We start from the raw sequence: 26,482 nt of genomic DNA, 5'->3' as shown, positions 1-26,482 counted from the left end.
GTGTGTGATGCTGGGGAAGGAGCTGGCTCTCCTTTAACAATTACCATAATCAGGACCCTTGGTCACCTACTTGGGGTGTCCACCCAAGCTGCACGCTGCTTCCAGGGCACACTGTGACCATGGGTGTCCCTGGCTAGAAGCGGGGTGCTGAGACTTTGAGAAAGGGCGAGCCATTCTGTGCTCTGTAGTGGATCCCTCTGCTCTTCAGCAGTGTCTGCTTGCTTTTTAGGGTAACAAAGTGTCCTGGTTGTGGCTGGGATAGAGTTAATTTTCATCTAAGTGGGAAGGACTTTTGAGAACAATTTTGAAAATGCACTGATATTTTTGGTTGTTTATAGGTGATGCAACATGTTCATGCTCAGTATATGAACTTGGTGGGGTTTGCTGGGGTCTGCCAGTCGATGCTGGGGACTGGCTGGGCATCAGTCAGTGGGTGATGAGCAGCTGTATTGTGTATCACTGTCTTCCCTTCTTCCTTTCTTCCTTCCTTCCTTTCTTTCTTCATTTCTTTCTCTCTTTCTCTCTTTGCTTCTTTCCTTCCTCCTTGTTTCTTTCCTTCTTTGTTTCTTTCTTCCGTTCTTCCCTCCTTCCTTCCTTCCCTCCTTCCTTCCTTCCCTCCTTCCTTCCTTCCCTCCTTCCTTCCTTCCCTCCTTCCTTCCTTTCTTCCTTCCTTCCTTCCTTCCTTCCTTCCTTCCTTCCTTTCTTCCTTTCTTCCTTCCTTTCTTCTTTCTTTCTTGTTGGATTTTATTACCCCCAACTACCTCCCTCTCATTATAACTGTCATTCTCATTATTGTTATTGTAATTTCATTTTTATTCTACTGCATTTATGATTTTTTTCTCGTCTCAAACTTCAAGATTTACATTCCTTTCTGATTCCTCTCCTCATACCTATGGGTGAGGGGGGAGTAAGTGAGCATCCCTGTGGTACATAATTTCCAGCCAGGGTTAAACCAGGACACATGTCAGTGTAATTGGACTCTATCACAGAAAGCTGCAAGTGCGGGGCAGCTGAGAAGGAGCTGGAGGGACTCACCAGATTCCCTGCCTCTGCCCTCAGGCACAGACAGTGCCCTTGCCTCTCAGCACTCACTCTGCTCTCCCTGAGCACAGCACAAAGCCCTCCTGACCTGACTCTGGCCATGGCCGTTGCTCAGCACGGGCAGAGCCGATGCTGACAGGCCCTTCTGCGCTGGGAGCAGTTTGGGCTGAGCCAGTGCAAGGCCAGGACTGGCCCCTGCCCCCACGGTTCCCATGAAGCCCCTGCTGCAGAGCAGGGCTCACTGCTGGGCAGCCAGCGGGCACAGCCCCTGCTCCTCACAGCACACTCGGCCAGCACTCAGCACAGCTCCAGCCACGGCTCGGAAGGGAGCTCTCCTAGGAACGGCAGAGGGGGGGGCATGGGGCAGCGGGGGCGCATCTAGGAGAAACGGCTTTCACTTGGCTCAAAGAAGTCTCTCCTAAATTGTCCCTGCCTTTTGTCCTTCAACAGGTCCCTGTGTTCAGAAACAGAAGATGTCTAACAGCAGCTCCATCACCCAGTTCCTCCTCCTGGCATTGGCAGACACGCGGGAGCTGCAGCTCTTGCACTTCTGGCTCTTCCTGGGCATCTACCTGGCTGCCGTCCTGGGCAACGGACTCATCATCACCACCGTAGTGTGTGACAAACATCTCCACACCCCCATGTACTTCTTCCTCCTCAACCTGTCCCTTCTTGACCTGGGCTCCATTTCTACCATTGTCCCCAAAGCCATGGCCAATTCCCTGTGGGAAACCAGGGCCATCTCCTATGCAGGATGTGCTGCCCAAGCTTTTCTCTTTTTATTTTTCATTTCAACTGAGTATTTTCTCCTCACTGTCATGGCCTATGACCGCTACGTGGCCATCTGCCAGCCCCTGCACTACGGGACCCTGCTGGGCAGCAGAGCTTGTGTCCACATGGCAGCTGTTGTCTGGGGTAGTGATGTTCTCTATGCTGCGCTGCACACGGCCAATACTTTTTCACTGCCGCTCTGCCACGGCAATGCCCTGGGACAGTTCTTCTGTGAAATCCCACAGATCCTCAAGCTCTCCTGCTCACACACCTACCTCAGGGAAGCGGGGCTTATTGTGGTTAGTGCCTTCATAGCATTTGGCTGTTTTGTTTCCATCATGCTGTCCTACGTTCAGATCTTCAGGGCTGTGCTGAGGATCCCCTCTGAGCAGGGACGGCACAAAGCCTTTTCCACGTGCCTCCCTCACCTGGCCGTGGTCTCCCTCTTTCTCAGCACTGGCACATTTGCCTACCTGAAACCCCCCTCCGTCTCCGCCAAATCTCTGGACTTGGCGGTCTCAGTCCTGTACTCGTTGGTGCCTCCAGCAGTGAACCCCCTCATCTACAGCATGAGGAACCAGGAGCTGAAGGGTGCAATGTGCAAAATGATAACTGGATGTTCTGAAGGAATAAAATTATGAATAGCATTTATAATGTAGTTCATCACAGACCCTGACTGTCTTCTGAATTTTTTGTAGTTACTTGTGGTATTTCTGTTCTGATAAGTTGTCATTCCCATTCTAATTCCTTCTGTGATTTTCTTTTCTGAAGGTGCCCTGCTCTCTCCTCATCTAACAAAGCCAAAGGGCCATTAGGCAACTTTATTTTTGCTGGGATTCTTCCTTCCAAGGCCTTTCTGGAGCTGCAGGGACTGTTCCTGTGTCCACAGACGGAGGGGAAAAGGTTCCTGGCATGGCCGCAGTACCAGGGAACACCAGCCCTTGGCTCTCCAGTGCTGTCCTCCTTCCACTTCCACACTCTCCTTCTGACCCCCTGCCTTGGTGTAAGGCCTGTGGGCTCTGGCAGCTTGGTCACCGCCGTGCTGCGTGGCAGTCCTGTGAGCGCAGGCAGGGGCAGGCAACGGGCACTCTGTGACGGTGCTGGCCTCCATAACATGTTCTGGATTTGTGGAGACCACCTGAATGCAGCACTGCAACGTGCTTCCTTGAACCGAGGTCCCTGTGCCCATTGCTCATGACGAGGGCCATCTCCGAGAGGTGCCGAGCAGGGCGCGACACCCCCGGGCTGAGGTGCTGCCAGCCTCTGGCAGGGGCAGCAGGAGGCCAGGCAGTCACTGTGCCTGCTGCAGTGCTCTGCCTCCGCACGTGCCAGGGACGGGCTCGTGCCTCTGAGCACCCCTGTGCGCGTGAGGCTGGGGTTCAACCACGCCAGCAGTGCATGAGGCCAGCTGAGGTGGGGACACCTCCCAGCGCCTGGCCGTTCCTGTGTGTGACTGCAGGAACAAAGGCCACTGTCCCAGGGAGATTCATCTCACCCGCCTTGGGCAGGCTCATTGCAAGTGCCTCTGTCTGATCACGGCACCCTTTCTGGATGGTGCCCTCAAATGTGTCCGAGCAATCAGGGAGGTTCTGGGGTCCCGGCAAAAGGCAGACATCCAGCCTTTGTTCAGGAAAAGCAAGAAGGACAACTGGGAGAAATACAGGCTGGTCATCCTCACCGTAGTGTCTGGGGAAATGACGGTGGAAATACTCCTGCAGCCATTTCCAGGTAACTGTGGGACATCAAAGGGCTTGCTGCACCCATACGTATTGAGGCAAGAAGGGGATGGTTTGTACCTGGACCTTTGCAAGGGTTTTGACTTTTTCTCCTGCACTTTCTGTATAGGCAGATGGGTGACTTCTGGAGTGAAGAAATGGAGGATACTGTGGGGGGAAGTTGGCTGGGGGCTTGTGGCTATCTCTCGAGCTAGCTCAACAGCGTCAGGGAGCGAAACCCGACCTTGGGAGAGAGACACAGTTATGCCTGTTGGAAGGAAGCCATGGGAGCAAGAGGAGAAACTTGAAGATAGGGAGTGGTCTGCAGAGCTTGTGGCCTTGTAGATAAAGGGAGTTGCTGAGCTGCTGTGTCTGTAATAAAAAAAGAGCCCAGAGTGGAAAATTGCTGAGCACAATTAAAGGCTGACACGTCGGCCCCCTGCAAAGGTATAAAAGGCTTGCTTGATTATTGATTAATAAAGTGTCTTCGAGGTGTCTTTGAGTGTCTTTGTGCCTTCGATCCTCTCCCAGAGTCGGTGCATCATACGCCACAGGGGCTCAAGACCAAATGTCACCAGTGGTCAAGTCCTCCTGGTGGCCACTGACTAGTGGCATCTTCCAGTGCAAGCAGTTGGGCCAACTGTGTTGAATGTCTTTATTGTCTCCCAGTACAAGTTGACAAAGTGGCTTTCCAGACCCTTCTGTGGATGATGCCAAAGTGGGCAGAGCCCTTGAGAGATGCCAACCAGTTCACCCTGCCTTGAGCAGGACAGCTGGACAAGGGCATTTACAGGGGCCTCTCCCAACCTGGGATGATCTAGGACTCATTGACTCACTTCCCTGGAGAGCTCAGCTGGGATGAGATAGCAGGGGGAAGAAGGGAAAACAGAGGCGCAGAAGCAGAGACAAAACATGGTCCAGTAGAAACAAAGCAGTTCCCCTGAGGACTGTTCTTCCACCCAAATGGTAGGTAGGAAATCCATGAGATAAATTGGCTGAGAGAAGCTTCCCTTCATCTGCTGGGTGCTGGGCCACGGGGAGGGTGACGGCTGAGGACTGTATCTCGTGGTGAGTTGTGTCTCAGGGACTCACATTCCAGCAGGAAGCCAATGGCTGTGACGGGGGCAGTGAGGCCAGTTCTGCCTGTGGAGGGGACAGGCCACCAGCAGCAATGTGCCTGGGAAAGGGGCGGTGAGGTCGCCTCTGCCTGACACAGCGCGTAGGGCAGCCCCTGACTCATGGCTGGGACACGTGCTGTTAAGCTCCATCTGCCCGTGTCTCGGGCAGGCCAGCAGAACCAAGGGGCTTCTTTCTTGCTTGTCACGTCGCTGCTGCCTGAGAACATGGCAGCACCGCAGCAGGCACACGGCTTGCTCGTGTCTATGCGAGAAGCTGAAAGGCTCGCAGCCTTGGAAGAGCGCGGTGAGGCCGTGGCATGGTCAGGGGAAAGGCCACAAGGAGGGTGACGGGTCGGGATGCCCGCCTGAAGGGTGGTTTCCCAGGTGGTGGAGCTTTCCTTGGAGGTAGGGAAGAGCAGGAGGGAGAAGCACTGCCACCCAGTGCAGCTGGGAAAGTGGAGACTGGAGGTCAGGAGGAGGAAATGTCACTCAGGGGCTTGTGCTGTGGTGGGAGACGTCGCCCAGAAGGAGTGTGAGATCAGTCCATGTCTGTGTGTTTGCAGGCACAGCGTGTGAGGGTGGGCAGACATCAGTGCATGTGTGGCAAGGGCAGGGTGAGAGCACGGTGGGGAAGCCAGATGGGTGCCTGCGGCCTGCCGGGGAAAAGCAGCAGCCGTGGGACAGCGTAGGACAACGCGAGATGGAAAGCAAAGGGCACGGGCAAGGCTGGAAGTCACCAAGAGAACCCAAGGGTTGTCCCCTTGCGTACGGCCATTGTCTGTGCCGTACAGGGTGCAGTTTATGGCATCTGCAGTGTCCTTGGCCATCTCTTCCTTTCCTGTGGATCTCTTTGTCACTGCCTTCCCCAGTTCAGCAGCCCCTCGCCAAGGAATAAACCACCCAGCAGAAGAGTGAAACCCAGTGGGTCTCTCTGGAAGGGGTGGTTGATTCTGCCTGTATCTCCGCAGGTAAGTTGTTCCCCACCGACTGTTCTCCAGTGTCTCAGTCAGTCATATCAGGAAAAATCCCTCCCCGTGTACATCTACCCGACCACCTTGGTGGTAACGCTTTTTGTGCTACATGGCACATATCCAGCACCACCCTGTGCCCAGTGGAACGTTCCAGTACCTACGGCTAGTTAGGTCTGACAGCTTCATGAAATGCATTGGGCAATCACAATGTGGGTAGGGCCCCACAAAGACCAGAGTTCCATTTTGGTGTGTCTCGGCTTCATTTTAGTAACACACTTCACACTGAGTGTGGATTCAGTGTTGCCCAGGTCTGGAGGTCAGTCTCGTTCCAGTGAGTGTATTTTGGTCTTAGCCACAAGTTATTCCCACTAGTCCCACATGGGATGGGGATACCAGCTACAGGCATTCCTGCATGAGGACATTCAGGGAAATGGGTACCTACCCAACAATCACTCCTCCTAACAGCATTTATCGATTCTTCAACAATTTTCAAATGAGTATTCCGTGTCCATGACTCCTCCTGATCCCACCCAAGTTGAGGATTTAGCATACCACATCACAGGCCAAATTCTATACATCTGTAAAACATGTTTCAACATATATCTACAAAGGAGAGGCAAGTAGAAGACTCCAGCTTCCCTGTAGACAGCCCAGTCTTATCTGGGGTCGCATTTCAGTCATTCACTTATACGCTGTCTGGCAATAATGCAAGATACCAAACCTAGAACTTCATGATTCTGGAGGTAGTTTCAAGCATAAAGGTTTTTCTTGCTTGACAGTCCATTCTGGTGATGTGGCTGCTTAAACCCTGCTATGGCACGTCCATGGAGTGACTCCTTCAGGCTTGACAGCAGCGTAGGTGCTGAGCAAAATCTGGAAAGGTCCTTTCACTTCTCTTCAACGGTTCATCCAACCACGTTCTAAGATACACACAATCTCCGGGTCGGTAGTGATGTACAGGCACGTCCAGGGACAGATCTGCGCTCACAGTGACGTACCTCTGGAGAGAGGACAGGACCTTTCCTAGAGACTGAACATACTCTTTTAAGCCATGTTTCCCTTCTATTATTTTGGGATTCACTCCCATTTCTGTCACCTGGCAAGGTTTACCATGTATCCTTTCCAAAGGACTAACTCTCTCCTTCCGTTTACGCTGGATCCTGTATCTGTAGCAATGCTGAGGGAAAAGCATCTGACTGCTCTCTCTGAGGTTCTTGGCAAATTTTACTCATCTGTCCTTTCAGGCTTTGCTTCATTCTTTCTACTTTCCCGCTTGATTGAGGTCTCCATGGAGTGTGGAGATCCCATTTTACCCCTCCTAGTTTAGCTAAAAGGTGAAGGGCTTCTACTACCAAGTGTGGAGCCCTGCCCAAAGAAAGTCCTATGGGTACCCCAAATCTCAGTATAATCTCTGAACTTACACTTATGATATTTCTTATTGTTGCGGCGAGGGAAAGCTTCCCGCCAGCCTGAAAAAGCATCTGTCATGACTAAAAGATACTGATACCCATTCTGCTGCAGTAACTTGGAAAAAGTCTAATTGCCAGTAATCCCCTGGGCTTTGTCAGCCCTGGGAAAGATCATTGGGGTAGGTGAGGGTTATTCTTCAGGTACAACTCAGGCTTCTTCACTCTGCTTTTTGTTTTCCCAGTCATGGTACATTTAGAACTTGCCCTTTCAAGTCTTCTACCCAACTCTCAATTCCCCAGGGAGTTTCTTGGTGCTTCCTTTTAACCAATTCACACATAATTTCCTCTGTAAATTTTAGTTGATGCGAAGGAGTCACCCATCATCCGTGATTTGGGGTTGCTTCAGTATATTAGCCAACTGATTGTTTTCTGGTGGATCCTGTGGGCTCTTAGGTCCTAATTTCTGCCGTTTCTCTGGCAGGACTAGCAATATTTGACTTTCAGCTGCTTCTTTCCTTGCTTGATCTGCCACTTGCTGTCCTATATGCACCGAGCTATCTCCAAGGTGCTGCACTTTACAATGCATAATTGCCAGCACCCTGGGTCAACTGGTCACCTGAAATGATTGTGGGGTCTTTGCCTCATAATTTGACTGGGGATCCTTGAGAGGTTCAGAGTCCTCTTTCTTTCTTTCTTTCCAACAGCCCCATCGGCATGGTCTGTTCCAAAGGCAAATTTCAAATATGTCCATACATTAAAAAAGCCTTGTCGGTTGATAATAATCCCAGTGCCCTTAGTGAGGCTGTGAGTTCTGCCTCTTGGGCCCACGGGTCAGATGAGAGGGCTTTGGCTTCTCTTCTCTCTCTGATAGTTACCACCACACGTCCTGCTCTTTGGCTCCCATTTCGCACAAAACTACTACCACCTACAAATAAGTCCCAGTCTCCATTTTCTGTTGGCGTGCCTTTTAATTCCACTCGGCTAGAATATACCTCTGCCATTGTCTTTAAACAATCATGAGTTGGTTCTTCTTTTCCACCGAGATCATGTCATTTTTGCCCAGGTGTCAGTTCCTGGGCCTCTTGCATCGGTAATACTGTAGCTGCCACCGTGCGCGGACAGGTTGGCCGTCCTTTACTGACACTGTCCAGCTGTTTGGAAAAGCTCCCCACGGCTCTGCTCCATGGTTCCAGGCTCTGGGCCAACACTCCTAAGGCAACGTGTCACCTTTCATGCACAAAGAGTTCCAATGGGTTTTCTAGATTTGGGAGGCCTAGAGCTGGAGCACTCATTCCAGTCCGTTTCCATTCCGTAAATGCATCTCTGCACTCCTGAGTCCAGACAAGGAGGTTTCCCTTTCCTCCGACACCTTCATATAGAAGTTTGGCAATGAGTCCCAAATTCATTATCCGTAAGTGACACCACCCGGCCATTCCCAGGGATGCTCTGAGCTCTTGTTTTCATTTGGGTTCTGGGATTTGACAAATGTCCCTTTTCCTCCAGCTCCAAGACTCTGCTGGCCCAGGCAAATTGTAAATCCCCAACTGGTTGCTTCTTATGGGGTGGTCTCTGCCTTTTCCCAGGGTACTTTGTACCCTGCTAGCCCCCAAAGTTTAGCAGGTCCTTGTTATAGAATCTTCTTTACTACTGGTTGCTAGCAGTACGTCACCTACCTATTGCAGCAAGGCGACATTTTCCTACCTCTTTTGCCAGCTTTCCAACTCCCTGGCTAATTGACTTCCAAAGACTGTAGGGCTATTTTTAACTCCTTGCAGTCATACAGCCCTGCACAGCTGGGTTTCTCGACCAGTTTCAGGGCTTTCCCATTTGAAACCAACCGATTGGTGACTGGCAGCAGCCAGCACAAGGCAGAAGAACGCATCTTCACATCTCATACAGTAAACCATTCCTCATTCTCCTTCAGGGTGGTCAGGAGGGCATACGGGTGTGCTACTGCCTCATGGACAACTTGCACAGTTGCATTTATAGCTCGTGAATCTTTCACCAGTTTATATTCTTCTGAATTTGGCTTCCTGACAGGTAATACTGGAGTGTTATGTTCTGATTGGCATTCTCTTAGTAACCCAAAATCTGCGATTTGTTCAGTTAAGGACTCCAACCCTTTCCTGACTTGTAGTTTAACTGGGTACAGCTTTTGACTTGCTGCTCTGCCATTTGGCTTCCGCTGGATGATTACTGGTTCCCCTGCTTGGGGTTGCCCTGGTGTTCCTGAAGCCCATACAAGAGGTATTGCAGCATTTGTAACTGCTTCTGGTATCTGCTGTAGCTCGGCTTCCTTCTGCAACATAAAAACGTGGGCATCCCAATCTTTATTGTCAGGAATATGGTTCCTTTGAGGAAGCCCAGGTGGCACCTCAGGTAGATTTGGTTTCTGTCAACCAGCAACTGAATGCCAGCCCTGCAGTGCGTCACGGTCTGACCCAAGTTCATCCAGCTGGTCCATGAACAGGAAGCCCATCACAGTGGGGGTTCCAATCACCTGGCTACTCCCACACTCCCCTGGTACTTATTCCAGCAATCCTTTGCTCAGCCCCGTGAAGATACCATCAAAGAACCAGTGCATGGTTCTCACAGTGTTCCTGGATCACAGCATATGCAAACTGAAGCACATTTTCAGCAGCACCATGTCCTCCTGGAGGTCAGCCTCCCCTCCCCCACAGGCCTTCAGGGGCCTCAGCAGCACTGCAGCTAGCCAAGCCTTCCTCTGCCAGGGCTGCAGAGCCCAGCACTGCTTTTCTGGCCTTGCAGAGGGCAGGGCTTCCTCTGCTGGTGCGCTTAGATTGCCACCGCCACCCACTCCAGCGGGTCTCTGGTCTCCAGCACAGCACGGGCACACGCTGGGTCGGGGCCGCTTGGTACCAGCTTTGCCCGAGAGAAGCCTGAGCTTGGCCCCAGCGCTACGGCTGAGGTGCTGCAGCCCAAAAGCGCACCGATGGCTTGGGACTGGGGCTCAGGCAGGAGGAGCTGGACTTCCACATGCTGTCATCGTGCTGGATATTGATGGAGTAAATCATGATATTGATGAAATAAATCATGACGGGTGGTGGGACAGGCCACAGTGGTGCGGCAGGGGAAGGTGTGGGCTTTTCACGAGGGACAGGCCAGGAAGCTGAGGAGGGGATGCCCTCCGTGTGCAGGCACTTGTTGCACGTGCGGATCTCCTCTCCGGGGTGTGCAGCAGGTTGGGTGAGCCCTTGCAGGAGAGTGTCAGCGAGAGGCCGGTTAGTGTGCCGTCCTGGTGGGAGACACAGCACCCGCACTCAGGGTACGGCAGCGGAGAAAGGCTTATCTAAGCAAGCCAAGGAAGTCTGCAAGTCCATGATCCCAGCTCTTATTGGGGACTTCATGACCCTGACGCCTTCTGGAAGGGGAGCACAGCAGGATACACCCTGTCCAGCTGGTGTCGGGGGTCTCTTGAGACAAATTCTTTGCACAGGTGTCAGGCCAACAAAGGTGACGCTCACCTGAATCTGGTCCTTGCCAAACAGGCAGTGCTGCTGAGGGGTGTGAAAACCAGTGTCAGCCCTGGCTGTAGTGCTCATGAAATAGGGGGAGAAGACTTTAGCCTCTTCAGGGGACTTGTAGCGGTAGTCCCATGGGCAGCAGCACTCAAGGACAGCAGAGCTGTGTACGGCTGGTCATTCAGGAAAGCATTTTCCAAGCAGAACTGTCCATACCGAGGAGCAGGAAATCAAGCAGACATGCCAAGAGAGATCCTTGGCTAAAGAAGGAATTCCTCAAGAATCTCCAGAGAGGAAAGGAAGCATCCTGGAGGTGGATGCAAGGGCTCAAAGAGGAATTTAGAAATAGGGATGTCTTCAGGGAAGCCAAAGCCTGCTTCGTATGGGGTCTTGCAAGATGTTCAAGGGCATCAAGAGGATCTGTCACTACTTGCAGAACAGTTTAAGAAATAAACTACGCCCCTGTGTGGCCACTGCTGAGCTTAGTAAGAGCAGGTCTAGATAAATCTGAACATCCTCCAGGTCGTCTTTGCCTTAGTCTTCCCCAGCATCGTGTCCCAAAGCTTTGTGCCTGAAGGCAGGACTCTGGAGGGAACCAGCCAAGTGTGGATGGGGATCGTGTCAGGAGTCATTTGACCAAATTCAATGCTTCCCACTCCAGGGAGGTGGAGGGGCGGCATCCCAGGGAGCTGTGTGAGCAGGCCGATGTCCCAGTGAGGCCATTCTCCATCCCCACTGGAAGGTCCTAGAGACTGGAGGAACTTCCTCTTGACTGGAAGCACCCATGAATCTCGTGATACCCAAGAAGGACAAATTGAAAGTCCTGCCCCTAAAGTGGACCGAGGCCCTGCGATGACACAGGGCAGGGACTGCCTGGCTGGGCCCTTGGTTTGCATTAGGCAAACTAGGAGCCACCAGGAAAGGTGACCAACAGCCTCCTGGGCTGTATGACCAGGAGCACAGCCACGGCAAGTCATTCCCCCCCTCTGCTTCCCACTTGTTTCACCACATCTAGAGTACTTGTCTAGCACTGGTGCTCCGCAATAGCAGAGAGACACTGGCACGCTGGAGCCATTTCAGTAAAGAATCACAGAGATGGTCAAGGCTGGAGCACGTGCCCTGTTAGGTCAGGCTGAGGGAGCTGGGCTGGTCCACCCTGGAGAATGGAGGGCTTTTGTGGGAGGATGTAAGAGCCTTGCGTTGCCTATGGCAAGGTTTCCAAGTACTCACTGTGGTACAAGGCAGGAGCACAGGAAGCAATGAACTGAAGCAAGAGCGCTGTCCTCCTTCTTCACCTTCAGCCTTCAGAGGTAGTGAGAAGAAAAGAAAAAACACCACAAAATGCAACTTAGAAGGTTCAGATTGGGTATGAGGAAAAAGCTGTGTCTGTCTGAGGGTTGCCCTCTGATGCCAGAGGTCACCCAGAGGGAGCCTGGGTCAGCCCATGGCTTTGTGCTTCAAGGAACAAGCAGGGATGAGGGGAGAGACATCAGTGATGGCACAGAAATGCGGGTGTGAGGGCTGGGTGGGAAAGCAAGGAAGAGTCCAACCCCCAGAGTGGAAAGAGGTGCCAGCATGGACAGAACCTTTTTCTTCTCCTATTGTACTGTCTTTGTCCTGCCCTGTGAGTTTTCCTCTGATCCTATGGCCAGAGAGCAGCTCTGCAGAGAAGGACCTTTGGGTGCCAGAGGACAAGCAGCTGAGCAGGAGCCATCGATGCACCCTCATGGCAAAGGCCAACGGCCCCCTGGGCTGCATTAGGAAAAGCATCGCTGGCCGATGGGGCAGGTGACCCTTCCCCTCCTCTCAGCACTGCTGAGGCCACATCTGGAGTGCCGTGTCCAGGGCTGGGCTTCCCAGAGCAAGGGAGTTGTTGACCTACTAAAGCAAGTTCTACAAAGGGCCACCAAGCTGGTGAAGTGACTGGGGCATCTGTCAAAGGAAGAAAGCGTGAGAGACATAGACAGTTCCATTTGCAGAAGAAAAGCCTTGTGAGGGTCACATTAATGTAGATAAAACTCCATCTGAACCCAAGGAAATGATTTTGGACTCTGAGGGTGATCAATCACTGGAAATGATTGCCAGGAGCAGCTGTGGAATGTCCATCCCCGGAGATATTCCAAACGCACCTAGACAAGGTCTTGAACAACCTGCTCAAGCTGAGCTTGCCTCATCTGAGGATTGCACTGGATGATCTCCAGAGGTCTCTTCCAAACTCGATTCTCTGTCGTTCTGGTATCATCAAAGAGTAAAGTAAAGACAGAAAGAAATGTAACACATATACCTTTGACCACAAAGATGGTGGGGTCCATAGAGAGAAAGCAAGCTGGAGCAGAGGAAATGTTTGAGGAGCAAGGAGCAACAGAGATGTTCTGTGCCATCACCCCCTCTTCACTATCGCCCCTATGTAGGAGGGGGCCTGGAAATCAGGACCATAAGTAACAATCAGTTAGCTGAAAGGAACGTGCTCCAGCTTGTAGGCCACAAACCCTGGGAGGATAAGGAGGGTGAATAGATAACAACCAACAGGATGAGTCTGGCCGAGAAAAGGTAAGGAGATGAAGAACAGATGGTGCCAAGGAGAAGTAACACTTTGTTGTTAATTGATGAGTGTAAAAACTTACTTAAAGTGTCCTTTGTTTGTAGTTAACCAAACAGGGATTGCCTGGTATGTAATGTTTAGTTTTAAGAACCAAACTGTTTAAAACGCGCAGCCTCTGATAACATATATAAACTCGTGCTTCTGCACAATAAGTCGGCATTTGCTAGCATCAAACAGCGTCCTGTCTATCCATCGCAGCAAACTGGAGACCCCGACGTGATGGGTTTATGAACCGCCAGGCTGAGCGGCAGGCTGCAAGTCCCACAGAACGTTGAATGAGCTGCTGAAAGGAAGCAGGAACCGGCAAATGAAGTCCCTCTGGAACTGAGAGATGAGCTGTGGAAACATGGGAATCAAGTGTCTTCCCCTGTGAGGGATGTATATGGACTCATAAAGGGTCTTCTAGTCAGATCCGGGAGCCCATGCCTCAGTCTCCCCAAATGGTGACCCCTATGGTGGTGTTCCCAAGCCTTGGAAGAATAAGGACGGAACTGGTCGATAAAAAAGCCAGCTCGTGGAAGAGGGCTGCGTTCCAGAGGAGACGGCTTGGCTGAACGATCGTCTTGCTGTCTGGACCAGGCAGACAACCTAAACCCCGAGGATAACACCTGTATGCATTGAGACAGGTGAGCAGCCAAGAAACTTTAGAGACTTTAAAAGAAATGAAAGTGTTCAGCAGACAATTGTATGATGCTGCCGCAGAGGGGAACTCCGTGTCGGGAATGCATTTAACATCTTGGTGGCAAATTCTGACTACTCTTTGCAAAGTGTGGACTAATTCTACTAACGGTGCCAAACCAGAGGAGGCTGTAAATTCCACTGACAGCGAGACTCTTCTCAAGACACCGTCAACGATGACGATTCTGTCCACACCTTCTCTGCCCCAAAAGCTTCCTCCTGTCACTGACTGCAGCGACCCTCACAACACAGGACCAAGCACGGGAACAGGACAACTCGAACAATGATGCCATTGACACTGATAAAGCTTTTGATCCAGGTCCTATAGATCTGGAAAAGGAATTAGACCTTCCCCCCCCACCCCCAACCGCCTCTCCCGATTTATTGACTGTACTTTCGGGGAGGGTGAAAGGGGGTCTGAGGGATTGGTGGCAGGAATGCAAGTGGGAGGTGCTTAAGCGAGGGGTTTTGGAAGTCACTAGGGCATGTTCAGTATTTTGTCAGACAAATCAACCTGCAGAGTGGCAGCCTGTGCAATACGAGGCTGTTAAAGCGTTAAGCAAAGCAGTGCGGGAAGGGAGGATTCATAATACATTTGCTATGTCCCTTCTTGAAGTGATGGCAGAGCCTTATACACTCACACTGCATGATTGGAAGTTACTGCTTTGTATGGTACTAACTGATACAGTATATGATGTGGTTATCTGATTTTTGTGAGCTGTGTGTAGTGGCCTTGACTGAAAACCTTAATTGGGGAATTGCTGTTAACTGTGAGCAGTTGGCTGGAGAAAGTAGTTGTGCCGATTCTGTGACCCAGGCAAGGTATCCCAGGGACAACTGTTTGCAGATGAAGGAATGGCTATTAAGGCAGTCAGGGTGCGGGAGTCTGGGCGAGCCTCTAGCGAGTCATTCGCCACAGTCTTGCAGGGTCCTAAAGAGTCATGTACTAACTTGATTGATCGGCTTCAGAATATTTTGCAGCAAGTGGAACATCAGGAAGCTCAAGGGTTGCTTTTTTAAACAACCAGCTATGATAATGCCAATGAAAATTGTAAATGGCAGCTTTCACAATCACAACGCCAACATGTGTCAGAATGATTATAACGCAGAACTCACAGCTGACTGTAACTCTCAGGTTGTGCTCTGGAATGCAGCATAACACATTTTTTTGCTTCGCTAATCTTCTGTAGAATAGTACACACTCTTAACTTGCTTAGTAAATTAGGCTGCTAGCTTGCTAATCAAAGTAATACCACAAATACTATCTCTTTTTTCTTTTTTTTTTTTTTTGGCTTCTTAACAGATGTTGATTCTCTCCGTCATATCTTGTTACAGAACCGAGTTGCTATTAACTTTTATTATTAAAACAGGGACACGAGTGTGAAGACTTTGATAGGATGTGCTATGTGAATCTGAGTGACCACTCTGAATCAATCCACTAAAGCATAAAATACTTAAAAGCCTTAAACAAAAATCTGCAGCAGAGCCAGGGGCGGGATGCCGTTGGTCTCTTCTCGTGGCTGGGAAACTTTGGGCCATGATTCAAAAGTATTACAGGATTTATTATCATTATCTTTAACCACCTTAGTGATGTTTGCCTTATGTCTCCCATGCCTTTTTTCCTGTATTCAGTGTTTAGTTGATTGTAACATAAATCAGGTCATGGTCACCCAGCTACACACAACCTTTGCCTCTTTGGAATTAACAAGCAAAAAAGAGGAGGATAGAGAATGTCTGGAGAGAGATATAGGAGAGGAAAATGAGAATGTTTGACCTAACAAGAGATGAGAGAACAGCTGGGTACTGTGAAGGAGAGTAGGAAAGATGAACATGGTTATCTAGTGATAAATAGGTGTCTGCATGCGTGTAGAGATATACAGCTATGTAACTGCTGAATGATTCCTGCCCTGAGCCTGGTGGTGCATGCAGCTGCGGTTTGTGTCCAGGCTCAGAGATGTAAATAAGGGCTTCTCTGTTATGGGAAAGTGTCTCTGGTTACATAAAAAAAAGAGGGAATGAAGGGAATGACCCCAGAGGCACGTTCAGAGAAAGCATGCTATGTTTTGAACTTTTTGACTGAACCAGTCCTTCTTTGGTGTGCCCTTCCTTGAAACTGACTTGCGGACATTGTTGCAAAAAAGTGAATGTATGTGGGGAATGAAGAATCTTACTGAAAGCCTTGATATTTGGGACAATTGATTACCTTTGTGTAATGTTAATCCAAAAGAAGTTGATATTGTTTGCACTTGGAATGTCGATAGTTGTCTTTCTGTAGATGCTAATGTAGTAGGAGGCTATGATGGGAATGTATTGCAGCGGTTCTTCTCTTATCCAGAGTAACAGCAGGGAAAGCATCAAAGAGTTAAATCACCTTGTTTGGTAGGCAGTTCAGAATCTGAGTCAAATTTGCCACTATGACATACAAAACAGAGCAACTATTGGCTTTTTGTTGTTGGCTCAAGGACATGGCTGTGAGGATTTTGATGGTATGTGCTGAATGGATTTTAGGCGCCCCACTGCAGCAACATGTTATCAAAATCTGAGAAAATGTCAGCCTTTTTTGGCATCCATTCACTCAGTTGGCAGTATTGTTTGTTTGCTGTTGCCTTGGTTGCTGTCATGTTTGCAAGGGCCCCGCAAAACACGGCAAACCTGGTACTAGCTGTTCAAAAACAAAAAGGGGGAATTGTAGAATTGTACAGAACAGAGACAGTGGGTTGTTTTGACATAGATAAAGTGCAGCTTTGGCCTTGCTTTGACAATGTGCAGCTGAAATCCTGCAGCAAAGAGTTAAATAACTTTGAGGGAGTATGAGAAGAAACTAGGATGAGACAGAACAAAGGAGGAATGTGATGTCACCTGTAGAAGATAAGGAATCAGCACGAACAGTAGAGAGTAGCCTGTAGTGAACATCGTTAAGGAATGTGTTGTATGAATTTGTCTGATCACTCAAAAAGCATAGCTCAGAAATTAGCAGCACTGCGCAAGAATATGAAGCATGTTACTGAAGGACATGATCCTTTTTCTGACTGGCTTTCAAGCCTTGGGTTAGGGGGCTGGTTACAAACCATAATCAAAGGAGCATTGATGGTATTGACAGTATTGTTGGTTGTAGTATTATGTGTTCCTTGTTTGTTTCAACGCTTACAAGGAGTGATGAGTAACTTGATCGAATGCATGTTTAAAACAAACGGGATTTGGATTGCTCAAAAACAAGAAGGGGGAGATGTAGGAGGGGGCCTGGAAATCAGGACCATAAGTAACAATCAGTTAGCTGAAAGGAACGTGCTCCAGCTTGTAGGCCACAAACCCTGGGAGGATAAGGAGGGTGAATAGATAACAACCAACAGGATGAGTCTGGCCGAGAAAAGGTAAGGAGATGAGGAACAGATGGAGCCAAGGAGAAGTAACACTTTGTTGTTAATTGATGAGTGTAAAAACTTACTTAAAGTGTCCTTTGTTTGTAGTTAACCAAACAGGGATTGCCTGGTATGTAATGCTTAGCTTAAGGAACCAATCTGTTTAAAGCACGCGGCCTCTGGTAACATATATAAACTCATGCTTGTATACAATAAATCAACATTTGCTTGCATCAAGCAGTTTCCTGTCTCTCCATCGCAGCACCCTTGCACCTCTCAGGGTGTTGGTGTGTAGATGAATTGGGAACAATGGAGTAATTTGGCCCTTGGAGAAACTGTCAGGGGAATGGTCTTTATGTTTCAGTCCTGGTTTCTCACAGTCCATGTATTTTTTAATTGGCAATAAATTAAATTGAATTTTAATACGACACATTTTGGCCATGACCCATGAACATTGCTGGTATAATTTCTGCTTTTTTCCTGTTGAGTCAGGGGAGCGGATGAGCAGCTGTGGGGCTGGCTGGGTGCTGGCTGTGTTTAACCCTCCACAGGACCACATCAGGACTGCTGAGCCCACAGTGGGGCTCCCCCGCACAACAAAGACCCTGACAGACCGGAGCAAGTCCTGCAGAAGCCAGAAGGATGGTTGGGACCTGGATCATGTTATGGACAAGGAGAGGCTGAGAAACTGGGGTTTATTTGAGATAACATCTAGAGTGAAAGACTGGAGCGCTGGACCCAGGTCAGTTGGTGGGAACTCAGTGGTTTACTTCACTATTTCTCAAAGCAAAGCCGTGAGGACATGATCTGGCTGGAGGTGTCTGACCACAGCCTTGGCTGAGTGGCCAACTGTGGCAAGAGCTATGGGACTTGTGTGTAACCAGTGACAGTAGGAAAGTGGCTCCATTTACATTTAGAGTTGCAATGGAGTTGGGTATCACTGAGCCACTAAGGATGACAGAGCTGACCATGCAGCAAATGTTCCTCGTAGCGACTGGGGTGTACAACAAGCAAAGGAAACGACTGATGCTTAGGACATCTTGGGGCACCTGGGGCAGCTTCCCCTGGGTATCCAGGGAACATGGCACCGAGCAGAGCCCTGTGTCCCACCCGATTACTGCCTTGCTTCCTTCACCGTGACCCAAGGAATTGCACCAGGACACCCTGCCGTGTGCCTCCACCCTGTTATTTGCCCCAACTTTGCACACTCACACAGCTGAGCTCTACACTGGTGCTTTACTCTCCTCAGAAGTTGATAGATGTCTCCACTACACAAGCCCCTTAAATTACAGAGATGTGACACAGGAGTCCAGCTGCACCATCCTGGATGCAAACATACAAAAGCCTCTCGGTCAGGCAGGCTGGGTTCATTCCTTTGAGGAAGTGGAGTGCATGCAAACATTCCAGGAGAAACACAGTTGTGACATTAAAAGCGCTAAATGCACAGGATGTTCCAGAGATGACCAGGAAATGCCTTGTGAGGAGATTCGGGCAGTTCAGTGCTGCTGAGAGACACCTGACTGCATCAGCTTCTTCAGTGCATCCTTCAGCTCCTGGTTCCTCATGCTGTAGATGAGGGGGTTCAGTGCTGGAAGCACCACTGAGTACAGAACTGACACCACCAGGTCCAGGGATGGGGAGGAGATGGAGGGGGGCTTCAGGTGGGCAAACATGGCAGTGCTGAGAAAGGGAGACCACGGCCAGGTGAGGGAGGCACGTGGAAAAGGCTTTGTGCCGTCCCTGCTCAGAGGGGATCCTCAGCACAGCCCTGAAGATCTGAACGTAGGACAGAACAATGAAAACAAAACAAACAAAAGCTACACAAGCACCACACAGAAGCAGCCCCACTTCCCTGAGGTAGGTGTGTGAGCAGGAGAGCTTGAGGATCTGTGGGATTTCACAGAAGACCTGTCCCAGGGCATTGCCGTGGCAGAGCGGCAGTGACAGTGTATTGGCCGTGTGCAGCGCAGCACAGAGAAACCCACTGGCCCAGGCAGCTGCTGCCATGTGGACACAAGCTCTGCTGCCCAGCAGGGTCCCGTAGTGCAGGGGCTGGCAGATGGCCACGTAGCGGTCATAGGCCATGACGGTGAGGAGAGAACACTCTGCTGAAAGGAAAAAGACAATCAGGAAGAGCTGTGCAGCACATCCTGAGTAGGAGATGTCCCTGGTGTCCCAGAGGGAGTTGGCCATGGCTTTGGGGAGAGTGCTGGAGATGGAGCCCAGGTCGAGGAGGGAGAGGTTGAGGAGGAAGAAGTACATGGGGGTGTGCAGGTGGTGGTCACATACTACAGCAGTGATGATGAGGCCGTTGGCCATGAGGGCAGCCAGGTAGATGCCCAGGGAGAGCCAGAAGTGCAAGAGCTGCAGCTCCCGCGTGTCTGCCAATGCCAGGAGGAGGAAGTGGGTGATGGAGCTGCTGTTGGACATCTGCTGCCTCTGGGCATATGGTCCTGTCAGAGGAGAAAATGTACAGTGATAATTTAGGGGAGACTTCTGCAAGCACAATCAAAGCCATTTCCCACAGACCATCCCCCCGTCACACACAGACATCCCTCTCTTTTCTCGGAGACCTTCCTGCAGCTGTGTGGCTGCAGCCCTGCTTGGTGCTGGCCGTGTGGGTGATGAAGAGCAGGGCATCTGCCCACGGGCTCTTGACCAGCCAGCCCCACTCTGCAGCAGTGGGTGGGGGCAGGGACCAGTCCTGGTGTTTAACTTTGTCCTCTGAAACCAGTGCCAACGCAGAAGGGCTGGTCAGCGTCTGCAGCGCCAGTGCTAAGGAACGGGAAGGGTGAAGGCACTGTAAGAGAGCTTTAGTTTTTTTCACAGCTCCCCCCCATCTCTCCTGTTGAGTATTTTCAGATGTCAGAAAAGCAGAGCATTTTTGCTGCCCTCCGGTGGAACAGAGTGAGGTCTGTGAGGCAAGAGGATTGCCTGTGGGTGAGTGCCCAGTGAGGGGAGGTGGTCTGTCCGTCTGGTTCCCAGGCAACCTGGTACCAAGTGTCCCCGAGCCCGGGGGTGCAAAGGCTTTGCTTCAGAGCAGAGACATGGCCTGGGCAAAGGAGAGCTGAGTCTTGAGCCCTCGGACTGTGCAATGAAGTGCTGAAATGGGCTCTGCAGGGCTTACTGAAGCTCTGGGGACATCCTCTCTGTAAAACCTCCTGTCTGTAAAACCAACTCCTGACTGTAAAACCACCAGAAGCAGACACAGATACAGGTTTCTTAAGGAGTATTTAGATCCTTTGCTGCAGTCTTCCTGGTGTCCTCTCTAGTAATGGGTTAACAAAAGTTGATACTCCTGCACAAAACTTTTTCTAGTAAGAGAATTGCCACAGCTGGAAATAAGTGTGTCCCCCCAGGTGAGGCAAGGCCCGTGAGGGATTGCCTTATCCTGCTGCCCAGCAGGTTCCCCTGCAGCCCCAGGGACAGCTGGAGGGAGCCCAGAGGGGCAGAGGAGGGAGGCAGGGAGAGCTCAAAAGCAGCCCTTGGTGGGAGGCTGCTGAGAGCTCCCTGCTGGAGAAATCTGCAGAGCCCTGGAGCCGGTAAGTGTGTGGCTGCAGGGCAATGCCTCTGCAGTTCCTAGCCGGGTCTGCAGCAGCTGGGCCCCCCCCAGCCTGTGGGACCGTGTGGGAGCCTTGTGCTGTGGAGGAGGCCAGTGTGCTGCAGAGCAGGGCTTCCCTGCTGCAGCGTGGGAGGGCCAGGGCATGTGGGCTGCCTTGTGCCAGGGCCGGCTGCAGGGCTGTGAAGGTGGCTGTGCAGGCAGGGGTGCCCAGGGCTGTCCTTGCCAGCAGGGTCCCTGCAGCCCAGGGGGCTGTGTGCTGGGGCAGGGGCTCTGCCGCCTGCCAGGGGCAGCCCTCAGCCTGCCGGGGGGCTCCCGTGAGGCTGCGGGGAGAATCTGTAGGTGGAAGGAGCGAACCCTGTCAGGGCAATGTTCTCGTGCTGTTGCGTGGGTGCTGCATTGGTCAGGGCTGCTCGCAGCTTCTGCTCATGCCCACCTCATTTCCAAGGCGACTTCTCATGAGCACATTCACGGCAGGGGTTTTCTGCTGGAGTCTCTTCTTGCCTGAATCTCTGCTTCCATTTTTATCTTGCTCATCTTGGTAGGAATGGAATCTGAACTGTGTAGGTCAGAGCAGGGGCAGAGACTCTCAGAGCATCACAGTGATGTTTATGAGGAAGGTCAGCAAGTGCCTTCCCTCTGCAGCAGCATCCAGATCAAAGCAGCATCAGCTCTCCTTTTCCCTCAGGCTCTGGGGGAGCTGTTCTTTCAGGCCTGCAGGCAGAGAGCGGCTGCAGGGCAGAGCTGGGCACACAGGGGCTGAGCTGGGCTCTGTGAGCGCTGGCAGGGAAGAGCCGTGGGGCCAGAGAAAGAGCTGCTGGCAGGGACAGCTGCAGGCGTTGAGCGTGGCTGTCCTGCATTGCTCTGGTCTGGGAGGTGCTGTGCAGGGCTTGAGAAGGGAAAGGCATTCCAGTGTGCCCATCTGTCTCTCTCCCGGCTTTGCTCAGATGATTTTGGGATAACTGACCGGCTCGGTTGGAATGGGAGTTTCAGCTGCAGGCTCAGGCACAGACCCTGTGAGTCCTCCTGTGCCAACGTGAGCACAGCAAGGAGGTGTCCCATGTTTCCTCTAATCTGTGAAGCTGTGGGCAATGCAGTGTGTGATGCTGGGGAAGGAGCTGGCTCTCCTTTAACAATTACCGTAATCAGGACCCTCGGTCACCTGCTTGGGGTGTCCACCCAAGCTGCACGCTGCTTCCAGGGCACACTGTGACCATGGGTGTCCCTGGCTAGAAAGGGGGGTGCTGAGACTTTGAGAAAGGGCGAGCCATTCTGTGCTCTGTAGTGGATCCCTCTGCTCTTCAGCAGTGTCTGCTTGCTTTTTAGGGTAACAAAGTGTCCTGGTTGTGGCTGGGATAGAGTTAATTTTCATCTAAGTGGGAAGGACTTTTGAGAACAATTTTGAAAATGCACTGATATTTTTGGTTGTTTATAGGTGATGCAACATGTTCATGCTCAGTATATAAACTTGGTGGGGGTTGCTGGGGTCTGCCAGTCGATGCTGGGGACTGGCTGGGCATCAGTCAGTGGGTGATGAGCAGCTGTATTGTGTATCACTGTCTTCCCTTCTTCCTTTCTTCCTTCCTTCCTTTCTTTCTTCATTTCTTTCTCTCTTTCTCTCTTTGCTTCTTTCCTTCCTCCTTGTTTCTTTCCTTCTTTGTTTCTTTCTTCCGTTCTTCCCTCCTTCCTTCCTTCCCTCCTTCCTTCCTTCCCTCCTTCCTTCCTTCCCTCCTTCCTTCCTTCCCTCCTTCCTTCCTTTCTTCCTTCCTTCCTTCCTTCCTTCCTTCCTTCCTTCCTTCCTTCCTTTCTTCCTTTCTTCCTTCCTTTCTTCTTTCTTTCTTGTTGGATTTTATTACCCCCAACTACCTCCCTCTCATTATAACTGTCATTCTCATTATTGTTATTGTAATTTCATTTTTATTCTACTGCATTTATGATTTTTTTCTCGCCTCAAACTTCAAGATTTACATTCCTTTCTGATTCCTCTCCTCATACCTATGGGTGAGGGGGGAGTAAGTGAGCATCCCTGTGGTACATAATTTCCAGCCAGGGTTAAACCAGGACACATGTCAGTGTAATTGGACTCTATCACAGAAAGCTGCAAGTGCGGGGCAGCTGAGAAGGAGCTGGAGGGACTCACCAGAGTCCCTGCCTCTGCCCTCAGGCACAGACAGTGCCCTTGCCTCTCAGCACTCACTCTGCTCTCCCTGAGCACAGCACAAAGCCCTCCTGACCTGACTCTGGCCATGGCCGTTGCTCAGCACGGGCAGAGCCGATGCTGACAGGCCCTTCTGCGCTGGGAGCAGTTTGGGCTGAGCCAGTGCAAGGCCAGGACTGGCCCCTGCCCCCACGGTTCCCATGAAGCCCCTGCTGCAGAGCAGGGCTCACTGCTGGGCAGCCAGCGGGCACAGCCCCTGCTCCTCACAGCACACTCGGCCAGCACTCAGCACAGCTCCAGCCACGGCTCGGAAGGGAGCTCTCCTAGGAACGGCAGAGGGGGGGGCATGGGGCAGCGGGGGCGCATCTAGGAGAAACGGCTTTCACTTGGCTCAAAGAAGTCTCTCCTAAATTGTCCCTGCCTTTTGTCCTTCAACAGGTCCCTGTGTTCAGAAACAGAAGATGTCTAACAGCAGCTCCATCACCCAGTTCCTCCTCCTGGCATTGGCAGACACGCGGGAGCTGCAGCTCTTGCACTTCTGGCTCTTCCTGGGCATCTACCTGGCTGCCGTCCTGGGCAACGGACTCATCATCACCACCGTAGTGTGTGACAAACATCTCCACACCCCCATGTACTTCTTCCTCCTCAACCTGTCCCTTCTTGACCTGGGCTCCATTTCTACCATTGTCCCCAAAGCCATGGCCAATTCCCTGTGGGAAACCAGGGCCATCTCCTATGCAGGATGTGCTGCCCAAGCTTTTCTCTTTTTATTTTTCATTTCAACTGAGTATTTTCTCCTCACTGTCATGGCCTATGACCGCTACGTGGCCATCTGCCAGCCCCTGCACTACGGGACCCTGCTGGGCAGCAGAGCTTGTGTCCACATGGCAGCTGTTGTCTGGGGTAGTGATGTTCTCTATGCTGCGCTGCACACGGCCAATACTTTCTCACTGCCACTCTGCCACGGCAATGCCCTGGGACAGTTCTTCTGTGAAATCCCACAGATCCTCAAGCTCTCCTGCTCACACACCTACCTCAGGGAAGTGGGGCTTATTGTGGTTAGTGCCTTCATAGCATTTGGCTGTTTTGTTTCCATCATGCTGTCCTACGTTCAGATCTTCAGGGCTGTGCTGAGGATCCCCTCTGAGCAGGGACGGCACAAAGCCTTTTCCACGTGCCTCCCTCACCTGGCCGTGGTCTCCCTCTTTCTCAGCACTGGCACATTTGCCTACCTGAAACCCCCCTCCGTCTCCTCCAAATCTCTGGACTTGGCGGTCTCAGTCCTGTACTCGTTGGTGCCTCCAGCAGTGAACCCCCTCATCTACAGCATGAGGAACCAGGAGCTGAAGGACGCACTGAAGAAGCTGATGCAGTCAGGTGTCTCTCAGCGGCAATGAACTGACTGTGGCTCTTTACAAGGTATTTTCAAGTCACGTATAGGACATCATGTGTGTTTAACATTCCATCTATGACAATCATGGTTTTACTTCAATGTATTTCCTCACTCCCCTTCCCCAAAAGCACGAACCCAGCCTCCCTGACCCAGAGGCCTTTGTACATGCGCCAGGGAGGATGGTACATATATACTCCTGTGTCACATCTCAGTAATAAAAGGGTGGGTTTTTTCAATGCCTATATCTGGAGGTTGGTCTCTTCTTCCAAAGCTGAGCTCAGGAACAGGCTGCAGGAATTGCCCCCAGAAGACCATGCTGCTGGGCTTGGGTTCCCCATGGCTCAGGGGAGGAGGGCATGGGGCAACGCGTTAGGGCATGGGCCTGTGTTGAGCCTTGGCGTGTGGGGGCCCAGTGCCCATGGGAATGGTGGGTGACCAAGAGGGATGTGCCTGGGACCATCTCCCTGGGCTTTCAGGCACCGCTGCCCTGCACAGCAGCACCGCCTGCTCAGGGCCATGCCTGAGACCACATCCCTGGGCAAGAGCAGGTGTCTCTGTGGGTGCCCCAGCTGGGGCAGGCTGCTGTGTCCCTGGTGCAGCAGGAGGTGCCTGGGGAGCCCCCAGGCCAGCAGCCTGGTGCTGGGGACAGGGACTGGCCCCGAGGGGCTGCCAGGAGTGGGCAAGCAGGGTCCCTGTGAGAGAGGAGCAGCAGACAGAGGGAGGCAATGGCCTCTGTGTCCTCATGCCATGGCTGGTGCCAGCCCTGGGGCTGACTGGCAGGAGGAGACCCCTCTCTGCCCACCAGCATCTCCTGTGCCCTTGTGATGGTCTATGGCCATGGGGTGAGTGCCCAGAGCTCTGCAGCCCCCTTTGGGTGGGCACTTGCATGGGGCCAGCCCAGCATGGGCTGCTGTGTCTGCCTGGGCTGGGGAGAGGGCAGGGGAGGTGGGCAGAGCTGGGGGGGGGGGCTGGGCTGGGAAGGGCCAGGGAGAGGGAAACACCAGTGAGAGCTCAGCTGTGTGGGTGTGCAGGGTGGGGGCACACAGCAGGGTGTCCTGGTGCAGACCCAGGGGTCATGGTGAAGCAAGCAAGGCACCAAAGGAGCGGGACTGAGGGGCCAGATCTGTGCCGTGTTCCCTGCACACCCTCAGAAAGCTGCAGAAGGGAAATTTTCCCCACAAATTCCCAAACACTGCTCATTTCCAAGCCTGGTCATATACCCCAGCCCTCATTAGGGACCACTGCTGCATGGTCACCTCTGTCCTCCTCCGTTGCCCAGTGATACCCAACTCCATCACCATTTCTAAATATAAAGGGAGCCACTTTCCTACTGACACTTGTTACACACAAGTCCCATAGCTCTTACCACAGTTGGTCTCTCAGTGAAGGCCATAGTCAGACACCTCCAACAAGATCATGTTCTCATGGCATGGTGTTCTAACAAATATTGATTGAGATCCCACCAGCTGGCCTGGGTCCAGCGCTCCAGTCTTTCATTCAGAACAATTTCTCAAATAATACTCTTGCTCTCTCAGCCTCCCTTTGCCCATAATATGCTCCAGGTCCTAACCATCCTTCTGGCCTCTGCAGGACTTGCTGTGATGTGTCAGGGTCTCGCTTGTGCTGGGGAGCCCCATTGTGGGCTCAGCAGTCCTGATGTGGTCCTGTGGAGGGTTAACCTTGACCAATGGTGAGACAAACATTCAGCTGCTCATTCGCTGCACTGACTCAACAGGACAAAGGAAGAAAATAAACCAGCAATGCTCATGGGTCAAGATAAAGACAAAGAAATCTCTTAATGATTCTTTTCATGTCCAGAGATGTGTTGCCTTGGCAAAGATTAATTTATTGCCAATTAAAAAAATGTTTGGATTGTGAGATACTATGGCAGGAGAAACAATGGGTGAGATAGTCTGGTTTATTCTGGGGGAATCAGTCTCCTTGGTGTTCACAGGACAGGTAAGCAAGGATGCCAAGAGTCCAGGGGCTTGTGGGCAAGTTCCTCAGACCAAACAGGTTGCCCACTCTGATGCTCACCTGGACCTGGGTCTCCACAAAGAGGACAAGATGCTCAGGGATGTGAATAGCAGTGCCAGTCTTGATTGTAGTGATTATAAAATTGTGGTGTCCTTGATGCCCAGGTAAGTGGGGAAGGAGAGCAGCAGAGCACAGCCCAGGACAGGAGGGAAGGAGAACCTGGCCTGCTGAGGGCACTGGCAGGTGGGA

The 26,482-nt window shown here is 51.5% G+C and overlaps 1 protein-coding gene across 1 annotated transcript; it reads left to right on the top strand.

Annotated features, from left to right (window-relative positions):
- The first annotated feature begins 1,514 nt into the window (after nucleotides 1–1,514).
- On the top strand, nucleotides 1,515–25,825 carry LOC129783382 (olfactory receptor 5T2-like). The gene is made up of 4 exons (XM_055793360.1): nucleotides 1,515–2,430; nucleotides 23,302–24,232; nucleotides 24,304–24,438; nucleotides 25,819–25,825. The coding sequence occupies exons 1-4, from the start codon at nucleotides 1,515–1,517 to the stop codon at nucleotides 25,823–25,825; spliced, it is 1,989 nt and encodes a 662-aa protein (XP_055649335.1).
- Nucleotides 25,826–26,482: the final 657 nt, after the last annotated feature.

Source organism: Falco peregrinus, unplaced genomic scaffold (assembly GCF_023634155.1).
Source record: "Falco peregrinus isolate bFalPer1 unplaced genomic scaffold, bFalPer1.pri scaffold_40, whole genome shotgun sequence".
Lineage (NCBI taxonomy): Eukaryota > Metazoa > Chordata > Aves > Falconiformes > Falconidae > Falco > Falco peregrinus.
The sequence above is the reverse complement of the archived record's forward strand: the minus strand, read 5'-3'. Positions and strand labels throughout refer to the sequence as shown.